The sequence below is a fragment of the Alligator mississippiensis genome, chromosome 9 (genome assembly GCF_030867095.1).
Source record: "Alligator mississippiensis isolate rAllMis1 chromosome 9, rAllMis1, whole genome shotgun sequence".
Lineage (NCBI taxonomy): Eukaryota > Metazoa > Chordata > Crocodylia > Alligatoridae > Alligator > Alligator mississippiensis.
In genome coordinates, this window is record NC_081832.1 from 15067758 (window position 1) to 15081047 (window position 13290).

Consider the following 13290-nt stretch of genomic DNA (forward strand, 5'->3'; position numbering starts at 1 on the left):
TATCATCAATTTAAAATTTAAATAATTCTGTTTCTGGGGATTTACATCCTGTTTTGGAAGGAGAACAGAATTTTTCTGTTTGTCCTTATCTACATATATAAACTGTGCTTCCTGAAATTTCATGCCCAAGCTAGGAATTTGTGCACAAAAAGAGTAGGTTTAGATGTCTTAACAAGCTACTTAGATATGTAACTACTCAATTGCCAAATTAAGTTTCATGAAGCAGAGGCATAAATTGTTTTTCTCCCCATTCTAAATGTTTTATCTCAAAATGTTAGCGAAAATATTAAAATTGTTTGGGTTATTTTTCCCATAGCTATGAGTATACTTGAGTTCTATCCCCGAGAACTTAGCATCAAAGATTATCCAACTCTGATAATCCATTCTACTAGTAGATGCTTTAATTGAGGAAAGAAGATTAAGATTAAACAAATTCTTTGTGTAATGATTTGGAACATTAATGAAGTTGACAGGGTTTTTTCTAATAAGTTTCTCTTTGCAAAATGTTACATATCAAGATTAAGCAGTGATCAAAAAGCAGTTTTATGTTAGTCTCTTGATACATTTATAAATGGGCTCATACAGCCCAGATTTGCGTTAAAATTGAGAGTTTGGGTGTGCTTGTTTCTTTTGACCATTATGAGAAACCAAATGTTCAGCCCAAAATATGTGAAAGTTTAGAAAACAAGTCTTGGGGGGGTGGGGGGAAGGGGGAAATGTACAGTCATAAAGTGTAGAGGTGCACCGATACATCAGGTCCATATTGGATTGGCACTGGTATAAAGTAAATTGACAGTATTAATGGCAGTTGGCTTTTTTGACTGATGGAGCCAATTATGTGACCAATAAATGCCCATGTGTATGTACACCCACAGTATGCATGTGGCAGCATGGAGTGCAGAGCAGGTTCCGGCTGGTAAGTCTTTTGGGGCGGGGGGAGGGAAGGGGAATGGGGGGGGAAGACTGAGGCTCCTGTGGTGGGGGAGGGAGTAGGCCTGGGGCTGGGACAGGGGCTGCCCAGCTGGGACAGGGCAGGGCATGGGACGGAGCTGCAGCTCATCTTTGAAGGGCGGCAGTTCCCACTGCTGTGTGCACCCCAGGACAGCTTGGGGGATGCGTAACCCCAGATCTGCAAGCGGGGTGAGGGCAGGCTGGGGCTAGGGCCGTGCCAAGTAGTTCCTACTGGGAGGTTGGACTGGGGCTGTGCCTAAGGCGGGAGGCAGCACTGAGAGTGGGACTACGGGGGGGGGCTGTGGCCATCCCAAATTTTGCCGTAGTTCCCCTCCATAACTCCCTCCCAGTACCACCACCACCCGGTCTGAGTGCAGCACCTGCCCAGCCCCCCCACTGGGAAGAATCTGCCCCCAGCCTCAGCCCCAGCTCACAGTGGCAGCCCACCCTCGATCCGCTCATTGATCTGGGGGCACATGCCCCCCCATGCCTTTCTGGGGTGCATATAATGGCAGGAGCCGTCCCTGTGCCCCCCTGGATGAGCTACGACTCCATCCCATGCTCCACCCCGGCTGAACAGCCCCTACCCCAGCCCCAATCCCTCCCTCATCATGGGGGCCTCGATCTGCCGCCCCCCCTCGCCCCTTCCCCCACAACAGACTTACCAACCAGATGCTGCTGTCCATGTTGCAAGGGGTGCATATCAGCAATTGGATCGGTATCAGCCCAATAAATCTCTATCAGTGCACCCCTAATAAAGTGAAGTACCTTTTGACAGCTGCTCTTCTAAGCCAGAACTGCAGTATGGCAGCATGACACTGTGTTTATAGATGCTTCTTTTTGGTCAGTATTTCTGCATGTTAGAGAGCATATCGCAGTGTCCCATTGGTTCCAAAAGTGATTAGAAAATTTTCCACTGTAAAAAGCTAATGAATCAAACCTTAGTTTAAGTGAGGCAGAGTCAGATGGGATTTTTTGAGGGACAGTAATGTTTTTAACAATTAGACGGACTGTTTCAATAATGCATATCCAAAAAACCCAAGTACATTATCTCAGAGTCTCATGTGACTAAAATCCAGAGGGTGGTCCTAAAAAATTCATCAGTTTCTATTTATGTTGGCCTGCTTGTCTCTGATGCAATTGTCCAAGTCCTCTGGGCAGCATACTACCTTTCTCAGATAATCTGATGTTTCTTTTCAATTTCAAGCATAATGGGCACGTGTCCACACAAATTAGGATCTGGCTTGGAAAAAAATGCATTTTTGTGAAGCCAAGGTTTGTTATTAATCATATTTCACTAATGCTTCATGAGACACAATGTTTGTTTGAAGCAATTGTTATTCTTAACTGATCTGACAAATCTTCCAATGTTATCAAAACTGCCATTTGTGAGTACTGGGCCTAGCGTGCATTAAGGGAAATGGTAACAACATGTCAATTGCAGTTTGTTTTATAGATTACAAATACTAGCTAACAAAATCTTGGGAATTTTGGAGGTATAGTAGGGAAAGTTGAGCATAGTCAGGAACACCAATATTTCTAAGGAAATCCTGTGCCATTGGTGGCAAGATGGCATTTCCTTTTGTTGTTCTGCTAAAATTGTTTTATGGCTATTCTGAAATGAAAAGAAAGATGAAACAATCTCAGGCATGTTAACAGCCTTCCCCTTATTTAATCTAAAAAGTTTTTAACAATATAGCAGTAACAGGTGTGGTTTGCAAGGAGGAGATACAGACCATTCAGGAAAAGGCTTAACTTCCTTTCTTATTTGCATGGGTGTTTTAATCATGATTTTTATTCAGGAAACCAAACCCTTGCCATGGATTGAAACAAGGGAGAAACTGTTGAAAATTGTTGTACAATTTTTGGTTCAAATTGGAGCAAATTGTGCCAATTGTGATGGATACAAATGAGAAAAGATGACTGCTTTCTCCTTATCTCTCTTCACAAAAAGACCAGTAGCAGTTTAGCCAGCTATATACAAGTGACACACAGTCACTTGTTGCTCTTTGTGTCAGAAGAGCCATACAGAGAGTAGTGGACAAAGTGATTCATAGGAAAGAAGAGGGGAAATATATGGGCGAAAAGGTTAGTTTTCCAGTTAAATCTGATTATCCAAGCTATCATAGTGCCAGTGGGCCCCTGCAGTATAGATTCTAGGGTTTTTTGGATGCTGTATTACTATAGTTACAGCAGGTCAGCAAAATCCACTTTCCTCTGTTGTAGAAAAAGAGGGCTTTGGTTACCTGCAGGATCTGAGTTACGTGTTGATGTATGTCATGCTGAAGAAGTATAAATTTTGCACAGAAGACAATGTGCCTGTTGGTGGTCCTAACCAGAGAAGAGAAGACCTGTTAGCAGCTTTCAATGACAAATGGGGGAAAGAAAAGAAATTGGGAAAAAATTGTATCTTGAATGGTTCAATTAGAAAGTAAGCATAATGAAGAGAAGTAATTAGCATTCCAGGGGTTGAGCATACATGTCCACCTACAGGTGTCACTTCTCAAATTTAGCTTCAACACAGATGAAGTCACTTGGGGCTTAATTCAAGCTCTTCAACAACGGGAGCTGCCAAACTCTGACATTAATTGTATGATCTCTGGCAATAAAATGTTAGTTAATGAAAAATTCAATATTACTTCTTCAAACAGCTGCTAAGTTGATTAAGGATTTTAGCAAGTTTCTACTATTGGCTTGTGCTGAAGAATTCACAATAAATTCTTTCTTCAATACAGTCGATTACATTTGCATATCAAACATTCATATGTTCCTCTCTTCAAGAAGTGAGTGTATTTTAAATATAACAAAAGGAAATATAATGTGGTAAATCATATAATTTATTTTAGAATTGTACACCATTACAGTGTGCTGTTGTTGATGAGCTGTGAGACCAGTAAAATAGTACAGGAAAAATAGTTTCTTGAATGCTAAAATTTGAATTTAATGTATAACTGGTACCCTGTATTTGTGATGTGATTGCATCTGTTGCAAAATATGATCAAGATAAACTTCCTTCATGTGGATAACACTTCTAGTGCAACTGAACAGGTCCCAAGGAAGATGATCCAGCCATAGTGTGAATAATTAATAAATATAACTGGGCAAAAAATATGTGGGAAACAGTGTACAACAGTTGCACATTTTGGAATCCTGGTACAACATATTAAAAATGCGTGCTGTTTTGCTTCACAAAAACAGCATTGGTGTGCACACCACTAGCCATTTGTGTGCTAGTCAAGTATCTGTAAATAACTACAGGTTTCCCTAGTTTTATGCGGGTTCTGTATCTGCAAGTTCACTCTTATGCGATAACTTTTTTCATACCAAAAATTCGTTATGTGCGAGGTAAATTCACTTGTATGTGATTGGTGTGGTGGAAGCCTGCAGCCAGCTGCTTTGTGCGGTGCATTGTTGGAGTGACGAGCACCAAAATATAGTCTCCTGTGTGGATCTGTGCTCTTTGCTCATTGTCTGCGACACGTGTTTCCGTAGTTGTCATCCCCATTATGATAGTGCCCTGTGCTTGTGTGCGCTGTCTGCTGTTAGTGAGTACCAAAAATTGTCTTGTAAAAGTGGTAGAAATGGGTCTGGGGGTCAGTGCAGATGTCTTGGAACATTTCCCTATTTGTTACATCGTAAAGTGAGTTCCCTTTATGTGAATTTGAGTTATGTGCTGTTTTCCAAGAATGCATGTACAGCATAAAGTAAAGGAAACCTGTACCTGTTTGTATGTGCAGTCTTCAGACTTGCATACAATGTAAGGTTTTTAAAAGCACCTGATGAGAAGCTTGCACTTCTGTTGCATCAGTGCAACGAAGTCCTTATGGTTTCTTAATGTGCCTTGTCATGAATTGTTATTAGAAAAATTTAGGATAATTCTCCTACGTACGCCATGCTGTGATTTTAATGTTTCTGTCAGTCTTCTTATACTTGGTTTTCTTATTTTTGAATGATTTTTGGTGATCACTCTTCTGTGATACGCATTTTTCAGCTTCATCATATCCTTAGAAGATACTGCAGCACTTATCGTAAGATGGGTATTTATTCTGAAATCTTAACTGTGCTGCAAAAGATCCCTACTATTGTCATTTTAACAAACTTCCTGGTGCCTGAGATGCCTGTGTCTTCATGTTCTGTTATAACTCTTCCATCATTCATGTTCAGCAGAGGAGAAAGTAAAGGACTTTCTGACCCTTAATGAAGGGAAAGCTTCCTTCCCAGATGGTGTGGGATAATTGTTAGTGCAAAAAACAAAGGACTATAAAAAAGAGTGACTTCTTCAGTGTATGCCGTTGAGCTTGCATAGTTGCATAAGTGTTTCCTCAATGTCAAGGTTCCACTCAAGGACTGTAAAAAGATTGTTCATTTTTTTTCCATTATAATATTAGTCTACACACTGTTGTCAGTGATGTAATGATCTCTGAGGCAAGACTAAGCACAAAAAAACCTCTGTGAAGTCCAGACTAAATCTCAATCTAGTTCCTGTTTCTCTTTGTGTCTTGACCTGTTGGATCTTTTTTCAAAGTCCTGTAGAGTGTCTTTTTATAATTCACCAAATATCATGCGCTTAATAACTAAGTTACCTTTATTTTTGTACCTATGATTTTAGTCTTGTAACAGAGATCTTTTTCTGAATAAAATATTGATGCATGAAAGTGTAACTTCTCTTAGAACATGAGAATCTAACTAATGAAATCCCAAAAGGTTTCCCCACTTGAGAAAAGGAGGTTTGCTGGTTTCCAATTGCTGCTTAACACACAAGTGATGTTGTGCCATAGAAGAATCCAATTTCTACTTTCTTTTTATGTCACCAAGTTTATGTTGGAGGCAGGAGGAAGAAAATAAGTTTTGGTTGGCTGGCTTAGCATGGTTTAAAATATTTAAAGCTGGCCTATTTAAGATTGCACGGAAAGGGATGCTGGATTTTTACCTTCCACTGGTCTATCACTCTGCATTAGTTCTCAAGCTGGGGAAGAAGATTAGATCATATGTTTTTATATTAAAGACTGTTGATATATAAGGTCTTGTCATTACAGCAGTTTTATTAAAGGAGGTTACTGTCCCCAAGGGAAGACTTAACATGTAGTATTATTTATGCACAGATGCCTCTGTCATTTAAAGGGCTTGTTAAAATTGCATTTAGGAGTAGAATGACAAAACATTCCTTCAGCCTGCTTACTTATTTTTGGGTTAACTCATGAGACAGAGCAGAGCAGATACCTTCACTTTTCAGGCTCACATGCTGCACAGATGGCTTTGTTATAACTGAGGTTAGAGGAGACTTTGAAGAAAGGGGAGACTGCTCCTAAAATGCAGTTTTTTCTATCTTGTGATCACATCAAGGTCTTTCTTTGTTTACAAACTTCTTCTTAATATGTGCAATATAACAATTTCTTCTGTATAGGAGCCACTATATCAATGTAAGAGAGACTTCTAGGGATGAACTCTGGCCACTTAAAAAAACTCCTTAACAACTCTTATTTTTCCCTGTCAAACACACAGTGGTCTCAAGAAATCTAATGACTTGGGAATTTTAAAATAAAATGACTAGTAAGAGGAATTAGTCTCCCTTCATGGAACCAGAGAGTCAATTTCCTGTATGGATTTCAACCATTTTTCCCTCTAGGTTTTGACTCCTGGTTGCATCAATGTGCCCTGTATCAAATCAACTCACTGTTGCAATTTCATAATGAAAGCTCTACCTAAAGAGCTTAGAAGAAATCTAAACCCATTATTGATGGAAACAACATACAGTTTGTGCCAGATGGTTGCAGGATGCATTGATTAAAACTGAACCATTAATCCAACCCAACCTTGGGTAAGTTTCACTATACTCTAGCTCCACTCCAACATGAAACCTTATGCTAATCCTGATGTTGTTCACAATATTCTCTACTGATATTTGGTAAAAGAAGGGTATGATCATGCAACATTTGCTTTGTTTCAGTGGCTATTCTGTTCATTTTTGAGGGGATAGTGTTGGTCACACAAGCTATTTTTATGTGCTTTGAAGATGGAACTTCTTTCCAGGGCAAGTGTAGCCCAGCAGCAAGTTTCCTCCATTGGTGTCCTTTAATCTAACCTAGAGGGATCACCTTGGTGCAGGAAAGAGGAAACTCATTCTCCATGCACTTTCAACCCTGGATTCTCTGCACAGACAGGCAATAAAATGCCAGTTGTGAAACCAGTTTCTGTAAAGTGGATGTCTTCCCACTAGGAACTATGTTGAATCCTTGCATATAAGAAATGAGTAGCCATTGAATGCCAGTGGCATTTGGTATTGTTGACCTTGGCTGTTTAAAAGGCTTTGTATCCCATTACCCTGAACTGTCTAAATCTCCTGTGATATAAACCTCTTAGTGTTAACAGACTTGTTATGGCCTTTGCTATGTTACCAACCTCATGTAAAATCAGTAAGGGGTCATTGCTGTGGAACCAAGCCCCAAATCACTGTAAAGTAAAAACTATGACAGAGGTGGACTGAATTTTAGTCTCTTGTAGTACTAGTACATGAGGCTGACCCATCTGGGACAAATTGTGACAAAATTCACTAGACCGATTCCTTATGGTTGCATTCATTGCTTTCTTGTGGGGTGCAAGGAGAATGGGGTGGCAAGTTCTAAGCAACCTTACCTGCCAACAAATGAGGGAAGGAAAGAAGAAAAGAGAAGATGATGGCCTTGTGTCAACTATTTTTTTTTTTTTTTTTTAGGGTTAAATTGTTTCGTGTATGGAACCCCAGCCAAAAGCTAATGCACCACCAAACTCCTCAAAATAAGGTGCAAGCCCTATTTAATAGAATCTGGGATTTCATTCATGGTTAACTCCATGAGCAGTACCTGTGGTTCCAGAGAGACTACTTGCAGAGTGTTATACAACTCAGTGGGCATGTCTCCATGTGCTGTTCAGGCAACTGAATAAACTGGCTCAGTTCACTCCAGAGTTTATTGCTCCTGAGCGCACTGTTTGCGCATGCACCCAGGACTGCAGCATGTCGAGCCGAGGTGGAGCAGCCCCAGCTGGCTGGGGATGCAGGGGATCGGCCTGCCAGCCCAGGGCTACTCTGACTTAGCTCAGCGTGGTGCAGAGGGGCTGGTTGGAGAACACAGGTATTTCAGTGTGGGGCTAGCCAGCACGTAGCCTCTGCACTGAAGCACCCTTGTGCCCCAGCCAGCCCTGCCAGCATCTAAACATGCATTTCAGCGGAACAAATAATTCCACCATAGGATAGCACTTGTGCTTGGCAGTACTATCCTACCGCTGAGTTAATTAATTTACTCCATCCTAATAACCCTGCACATGTAGACGATGAAGTTTTACTGCGGAGCTAATTAGGCAACTCCGTTGTAAATGTCTTGTGAGACGTGCTCACTCTGGCAGAATTTGGACTCTAGCTTGCAAGATACTGGGGCATTCTGGTGTTGGACTCCCACAGATGTCAACAGGGCTTAGTAAAATCTCAGCTACGACTTCAACATCGGGCCCCATATGAGGATCCTGATAACAAGACAGAATTTTGCATTGGACTTGTGCTGACTAATACCTTATAACATCTTTACCATATCAGTTTACAGGGTTTTGTTCTGGTTTGTTTTAACTGAAAACAAGAGAAGCTTTTGTCAGCCATGGATGGTTTTCTTCTTTCAGGTTCTATGCAAGTGATGAATAAAACAAGGCGGATCATGGAACAGGGAGGTGCCCACTTCATCAATGCTTTTGTGACGACACCAATGTGCTGCCCATCCCGCTCTTCTATTCTCACTGGAAAATATGTCCACAATCACAACACCTATACTAACAATGAGAACTGCTCCTCTCCATCCTGGCAAGCTCAGCATGAAATACGCACATTTGCAGTGTACCTCAATAACACGGGATACAGGACAGGTAAGGCCAGTGTACCAAATGGTCTTTAACTGACAACTGCCACAGACCTTACTACACACTGTGGTATTGGCACCCATTTTTTCTGGTCAGTTGAGCAATATGTTTTCAAAAGTTGAGGAAGAGGGAGTAAGAGGGCTTGTTCCAGGAGTTGAATATCTTAGCTAGGGAATGAACCAGGACACAACCTACACAGCACTTGGGTGACTTGCCAGTAGGCTCCCTACACGTGTCTAAAGTGCATAGGACATACCCTTCAATGATATTGAAAGACAGTGTGGAGGAAAGGGTTTCGGAGTGCACAGTGAGAGGAGATGGCATTCTTAAAACACCTAAGTTGTTAGTTTAATAAAACTAGAGGAAGGCGAGAAAGGGTTTCTTGTTCAGTGTATGGTGGGGGAGCCTTGAATTGGATTGGTTACTATGGAGATGGTAACCTGTTCTCATATAGAGGATTAAGGAAAGATTTCAGGTGAGGAGTGAGCAGCAGGAGTCGAAGAACTGTTGAGAAACCTAAGATCCTGTTTGCATGCAAATGCCCTTACTAATAAAGAGGCCGTGAAGTAGAGTGGTGAAAATGTGAGGTTCTGTTTCACACTCGTTTCCTTTTTTGTAGTCGTGCAGTTCAGGACCTTGCCCATTACAGCGCTGCTGTCACACTCCTGAGTTTACTCGTGCTGTGTTGCTCATTAACACCTTGTTATGGCATGTCAGTAAGCAGGGTTTCAGAGGGAAACATAAGCCTGAATATATTCATGTAGCTGTCTGGGTCAGGGTCTGTCACGTACCATATGTTTGTATTGCGCTGGCACAATGGGGCCCCGACCTGGGTTTGAGGCTGCTAGGCACTACCACATTATAAATGTTAATTAGTTATTACAGCACATGGGCACACTGGGCTCAGATTGCAGAAGCCGAGTTTCAAACTAAATTTGGTCATTTCCTCCTAAAGTAAAGGAAGGCCTGCCTTAGTTCTGAAAGAAAGAAATAGGGACAAAATGTAAATGTCTCATAGCTTGATAGCAATTTCCATTCACTTATCATTTCAGGCATTAGTACCTGTGACTGCATATCCATCAAGTCAAGGTCAATGATTTCCTCTTTATAATGCATTTTGTCCTTTGTTTGCTGATATTTGATCATTATCATTGTTGTTAGGATAGTCAGTGGCCATGTCACAAGCAACTTCATCTCCCATTGATTTCAGTAGGAGTTGCAAACATTCAATAGTGTCATGATCTGTCATGATTTGGACCCCGAATTAAAAATTATGTTCAATTATTTTTCCTTCTAAACAGTAAAATGTACAGTTTTTTTCCCTATTAATGTGCAGACCAATTTTTTTGGAATAATGATTGGCATATGCAAAAATGCCACTTTTCTGAGTGCAAACTATGCCTTATGTGGTGACTGAAATCTTCAGTACACACAGGCAATCACAGGGTTTTTCTCATCAGACTTACTCAACAGTAGCTGCTATTAGTGACTGGTTGGAATTTTGAACTATGGTTTTATTAAAGGGCTTGAGTTCCCTGGTAAGGGTGCATAGCTATGTGTGTGGGCACATTTTACTTACTTCTTCCAGAGATTTTATCAGATTTACTTGCTTCACTAGTTCAGTAGAAAATAAGTTTTAAAAGCTTTGAATGCTCAGCATCTCATATTTCCAGAGCCAGGGTGTTTTGGATCTCATCAGTAAAACTTCACTAAAATGAGAAGTCTGTATAAGAGTGGCTGCAGCAGTGAGCAAAGTTCCTGATTCACGAAAGTACTTGAGCACAAGTGTAAATCTCACAGAGCTGCAAAACTAAAGGGCAATGGAGGAGGGGAGGAAAGGGGTTATCTGTAGCCATCTAAGCCCACCGTCCACTCGTTTTGCTCACTTGCTCTCTTCTGTTCGTGCTCTTCTCAGCTTTACCTTTCTTAAGCTTCCCTGTCTCTGCCCTCATTCATGTAAGTTTGTGCCTCCAGCTGAAGTTTTTGTGGTTTCAGTCACTCCCTGCATTTTGGTCTTCTTGCAGAAAAGGATTCTCACCCCCTGTGGGAGCTTCCTACCTGCACTGTGGCATTTTTCCAATGGCAGTGACATCCGGTGGTTTGTATTTGTTCAGACTTGTGCAGTTCCAGCTAGATTCATGCTGCTGCTGAAACTACTGGACAAGTGCCACTTGTGCGTGGGCAGAAAAATCAATATGATACAGGATTCTCCCACACTTGGTCAAACGGAAAAAGTGTGGGAGGGCATAGAAACAGCATAACATTGCCACAAGCACTTTCACACGTTCAGTCTTTCTGCAGTTTTGCATTCTCTACCTGTCTGTGATAATTCAGAGAGGTTCATTGTATTAAGCACAGAAACACAGTAAAAAAGGGTGAAATTTTGGTCTTATTTGAAGTCATGGGGAGTTCCATCACTGACTTAAACAGAGCCAGGATTTCTCCCAGCGTGCAGAATACTCGAGCTTTCACCTTTGTATAGATCAGTCAGAATAAACATAGGGATAGTGCAGAGCCACTAAACCCCTAGAGTCTGTGAATAGATGTGTGCTCTCCTGAGCATTCATTTGGATTACAGTCTGGAAAATGTCATCATTGTAAGGGGTAACCATGAAGGCCGGGTTGTTCCCTCTGCAGGCCCAGCTTTGTACATTCTGGCTCTCTGTGTCTTAATCCTACTTTGAGGAGTGTCTCACGTCATTGCCTTATTACATATTGTGGGAAATTATGCAGGAAGGACAATTTAAGTAAACAAGCATGTCGGTTGAAAAATTCATCTGTGGAAAGCTGGTGAAGCTCTGCTGCCTGAATCATCACTAACTGAAAATAGTGGGCACTAATGCTCAGTCCCTGAGCAGGACATGACTAGAATGGAGGGAAAACAAAGAGATCCTGTAATAAATGTTTCTGAATGTCAGAGAATTAACCCTGCCAAAAGTGCCTTGTAGAAACATTTATAAAAAAAAGTTCTGTTTTTTTGAACACACGCTTTTCTTTCCAGGATGCAGCATTTAAAATGCATGATGCATTCTTGTTTGTTTATTTCCTGCAACAAATACCAACAGTTTATTTTGTAACACAAATCTAAACTTTTCCTTACATATTACTTAATGAGAAGAGCTTCCCTCTTCCATTTGTTTAATTGTCTAACTAAGGGGTCAGCAAACTACAGCCTACAGTCTGGATCCAGCCCATGCAGCCTTTGGATCTGGCCCACAGAGCTATGGCTTTGGCGGTGGGGGGCTCTGCCTACACTGCATTTCAGTTAGGCACCCGGGGTTTTGGCAGAGGGGAGCTCCCCCAGGGTGCCTACAGATGTTCAGGGCCTTGCTCTAACTCATGGTGCTTTACATAAAGTGCCATGAGTTAACCCCCCTGTTGGGTCGGGTGGGGGACTAGAGCCCTGGCCAGCAGTTGGGGCACTCCAGCAGCTTCTAAGGAGGTTGCTAAACTGCCCTTCTCCCGAGCGGGACCAGGAGAGGGAGAGGGAGCAGCATCATGGAGCTGCCAGCTGCTTTTGAATGAGAGTGGGGGAGGGTGGGGGGACTGTGCTGGAATGGAGTCCCCTTTGCCTCACAGGCCCGGCCTGGCCCAGCTCCCCCCAGTACTCCAGCTGGGGTAGTTGGGGGGAGGAGGGAGGCTCCATTCCACCCTGCCCCCCTGCCTCCCTTACCTCTGGCCACTTAAAAGCAGCCAGCAGCTCCATGCTGCTGTTCCCTTTCTCCCTTCCTCCCCCACCCCTACACAAAAAATGAATCCTGGAGGGAACACAAGTTCCCTGAGGTGCTTTGCTTTACAGTGCCTTAACCTAGTACTTCATTTGACCAAGGTTAATTTTTTGCATGATCAGCCATTTTAAAAGTGCTCTGCAGCCATGCACGTACATAAAGTCACAACTGTAGACCACTTCCAGGGACTCTATCATGTAAAAAATGTCACTTGTATAAGCATCCCCAATGCTGCACCACAGTCAGGTAGCAGGCAGAAGCAGTGGAGGTGGGTGAATCTTAGCACCTGCTTACCTCAGACCTGAGCTGAGTTGTTCTAGCTCTCTCTGCCAGTAAATGTTGCCACTCGCTGGTATATCTCATTAGGTCTTAAAATTGGTGACTGATTTCTAGAACATTTTGTGGATTATTTCAGCCTAATCTACAGGAAATAAAAACACATGCATGTTTTATGACATTCAGTAGGATTAGGAATGATGAGCCAAATCCAGCCTGGTAGAAGAGCACACTGTCAGTACTTACTGTGCATCTGGCCCCACTGTTTTTGGTGACGCTAAGGACTACTTGTGAATTAGGATGTCAGAATCTGGCCTTCTGACATTGGGTTCATACTTGAATTATACAGAAATTTAATACCATTTTACAGCATTCATGTGTTAAGAATTCATAGAAATATTATTAGAGGTCTGTATGTACCATAATTTGAAATTTCCTGGGAATAAAGGTAATA

The 13290-nt window shown here is 41.9% G+C and overlaps 1 protein-coding gene across 4 annotated transcripts in view; it reads left to right on the forward strand.

Moving 5' to 3' along the window:
- The window catches only part of SULF2 (sulfatase 2), a 256183-nt gene that overhangs the window by 168720 nt on the left and 74173 nt on the right, over nt 1-13290 (forward strand). For 3 of the 4 annotated variants that reach the window (XM_014609699.3, XM_059733171.1, XM_059733170.1), the window contains one exon: nt 8599-8838. In XM_014609699.3, coding sequence (XP_014465185.1) covers nt 8599-8838 — 240 coding nt within the window. Of the gene's footprint in view, nt 1-6577; nt 6770-8598; nt 8839-13290 lie in introns of all 4 variants that reach the window. The other variant, XM_014609700.3, reaches the window with a different exon arrangement.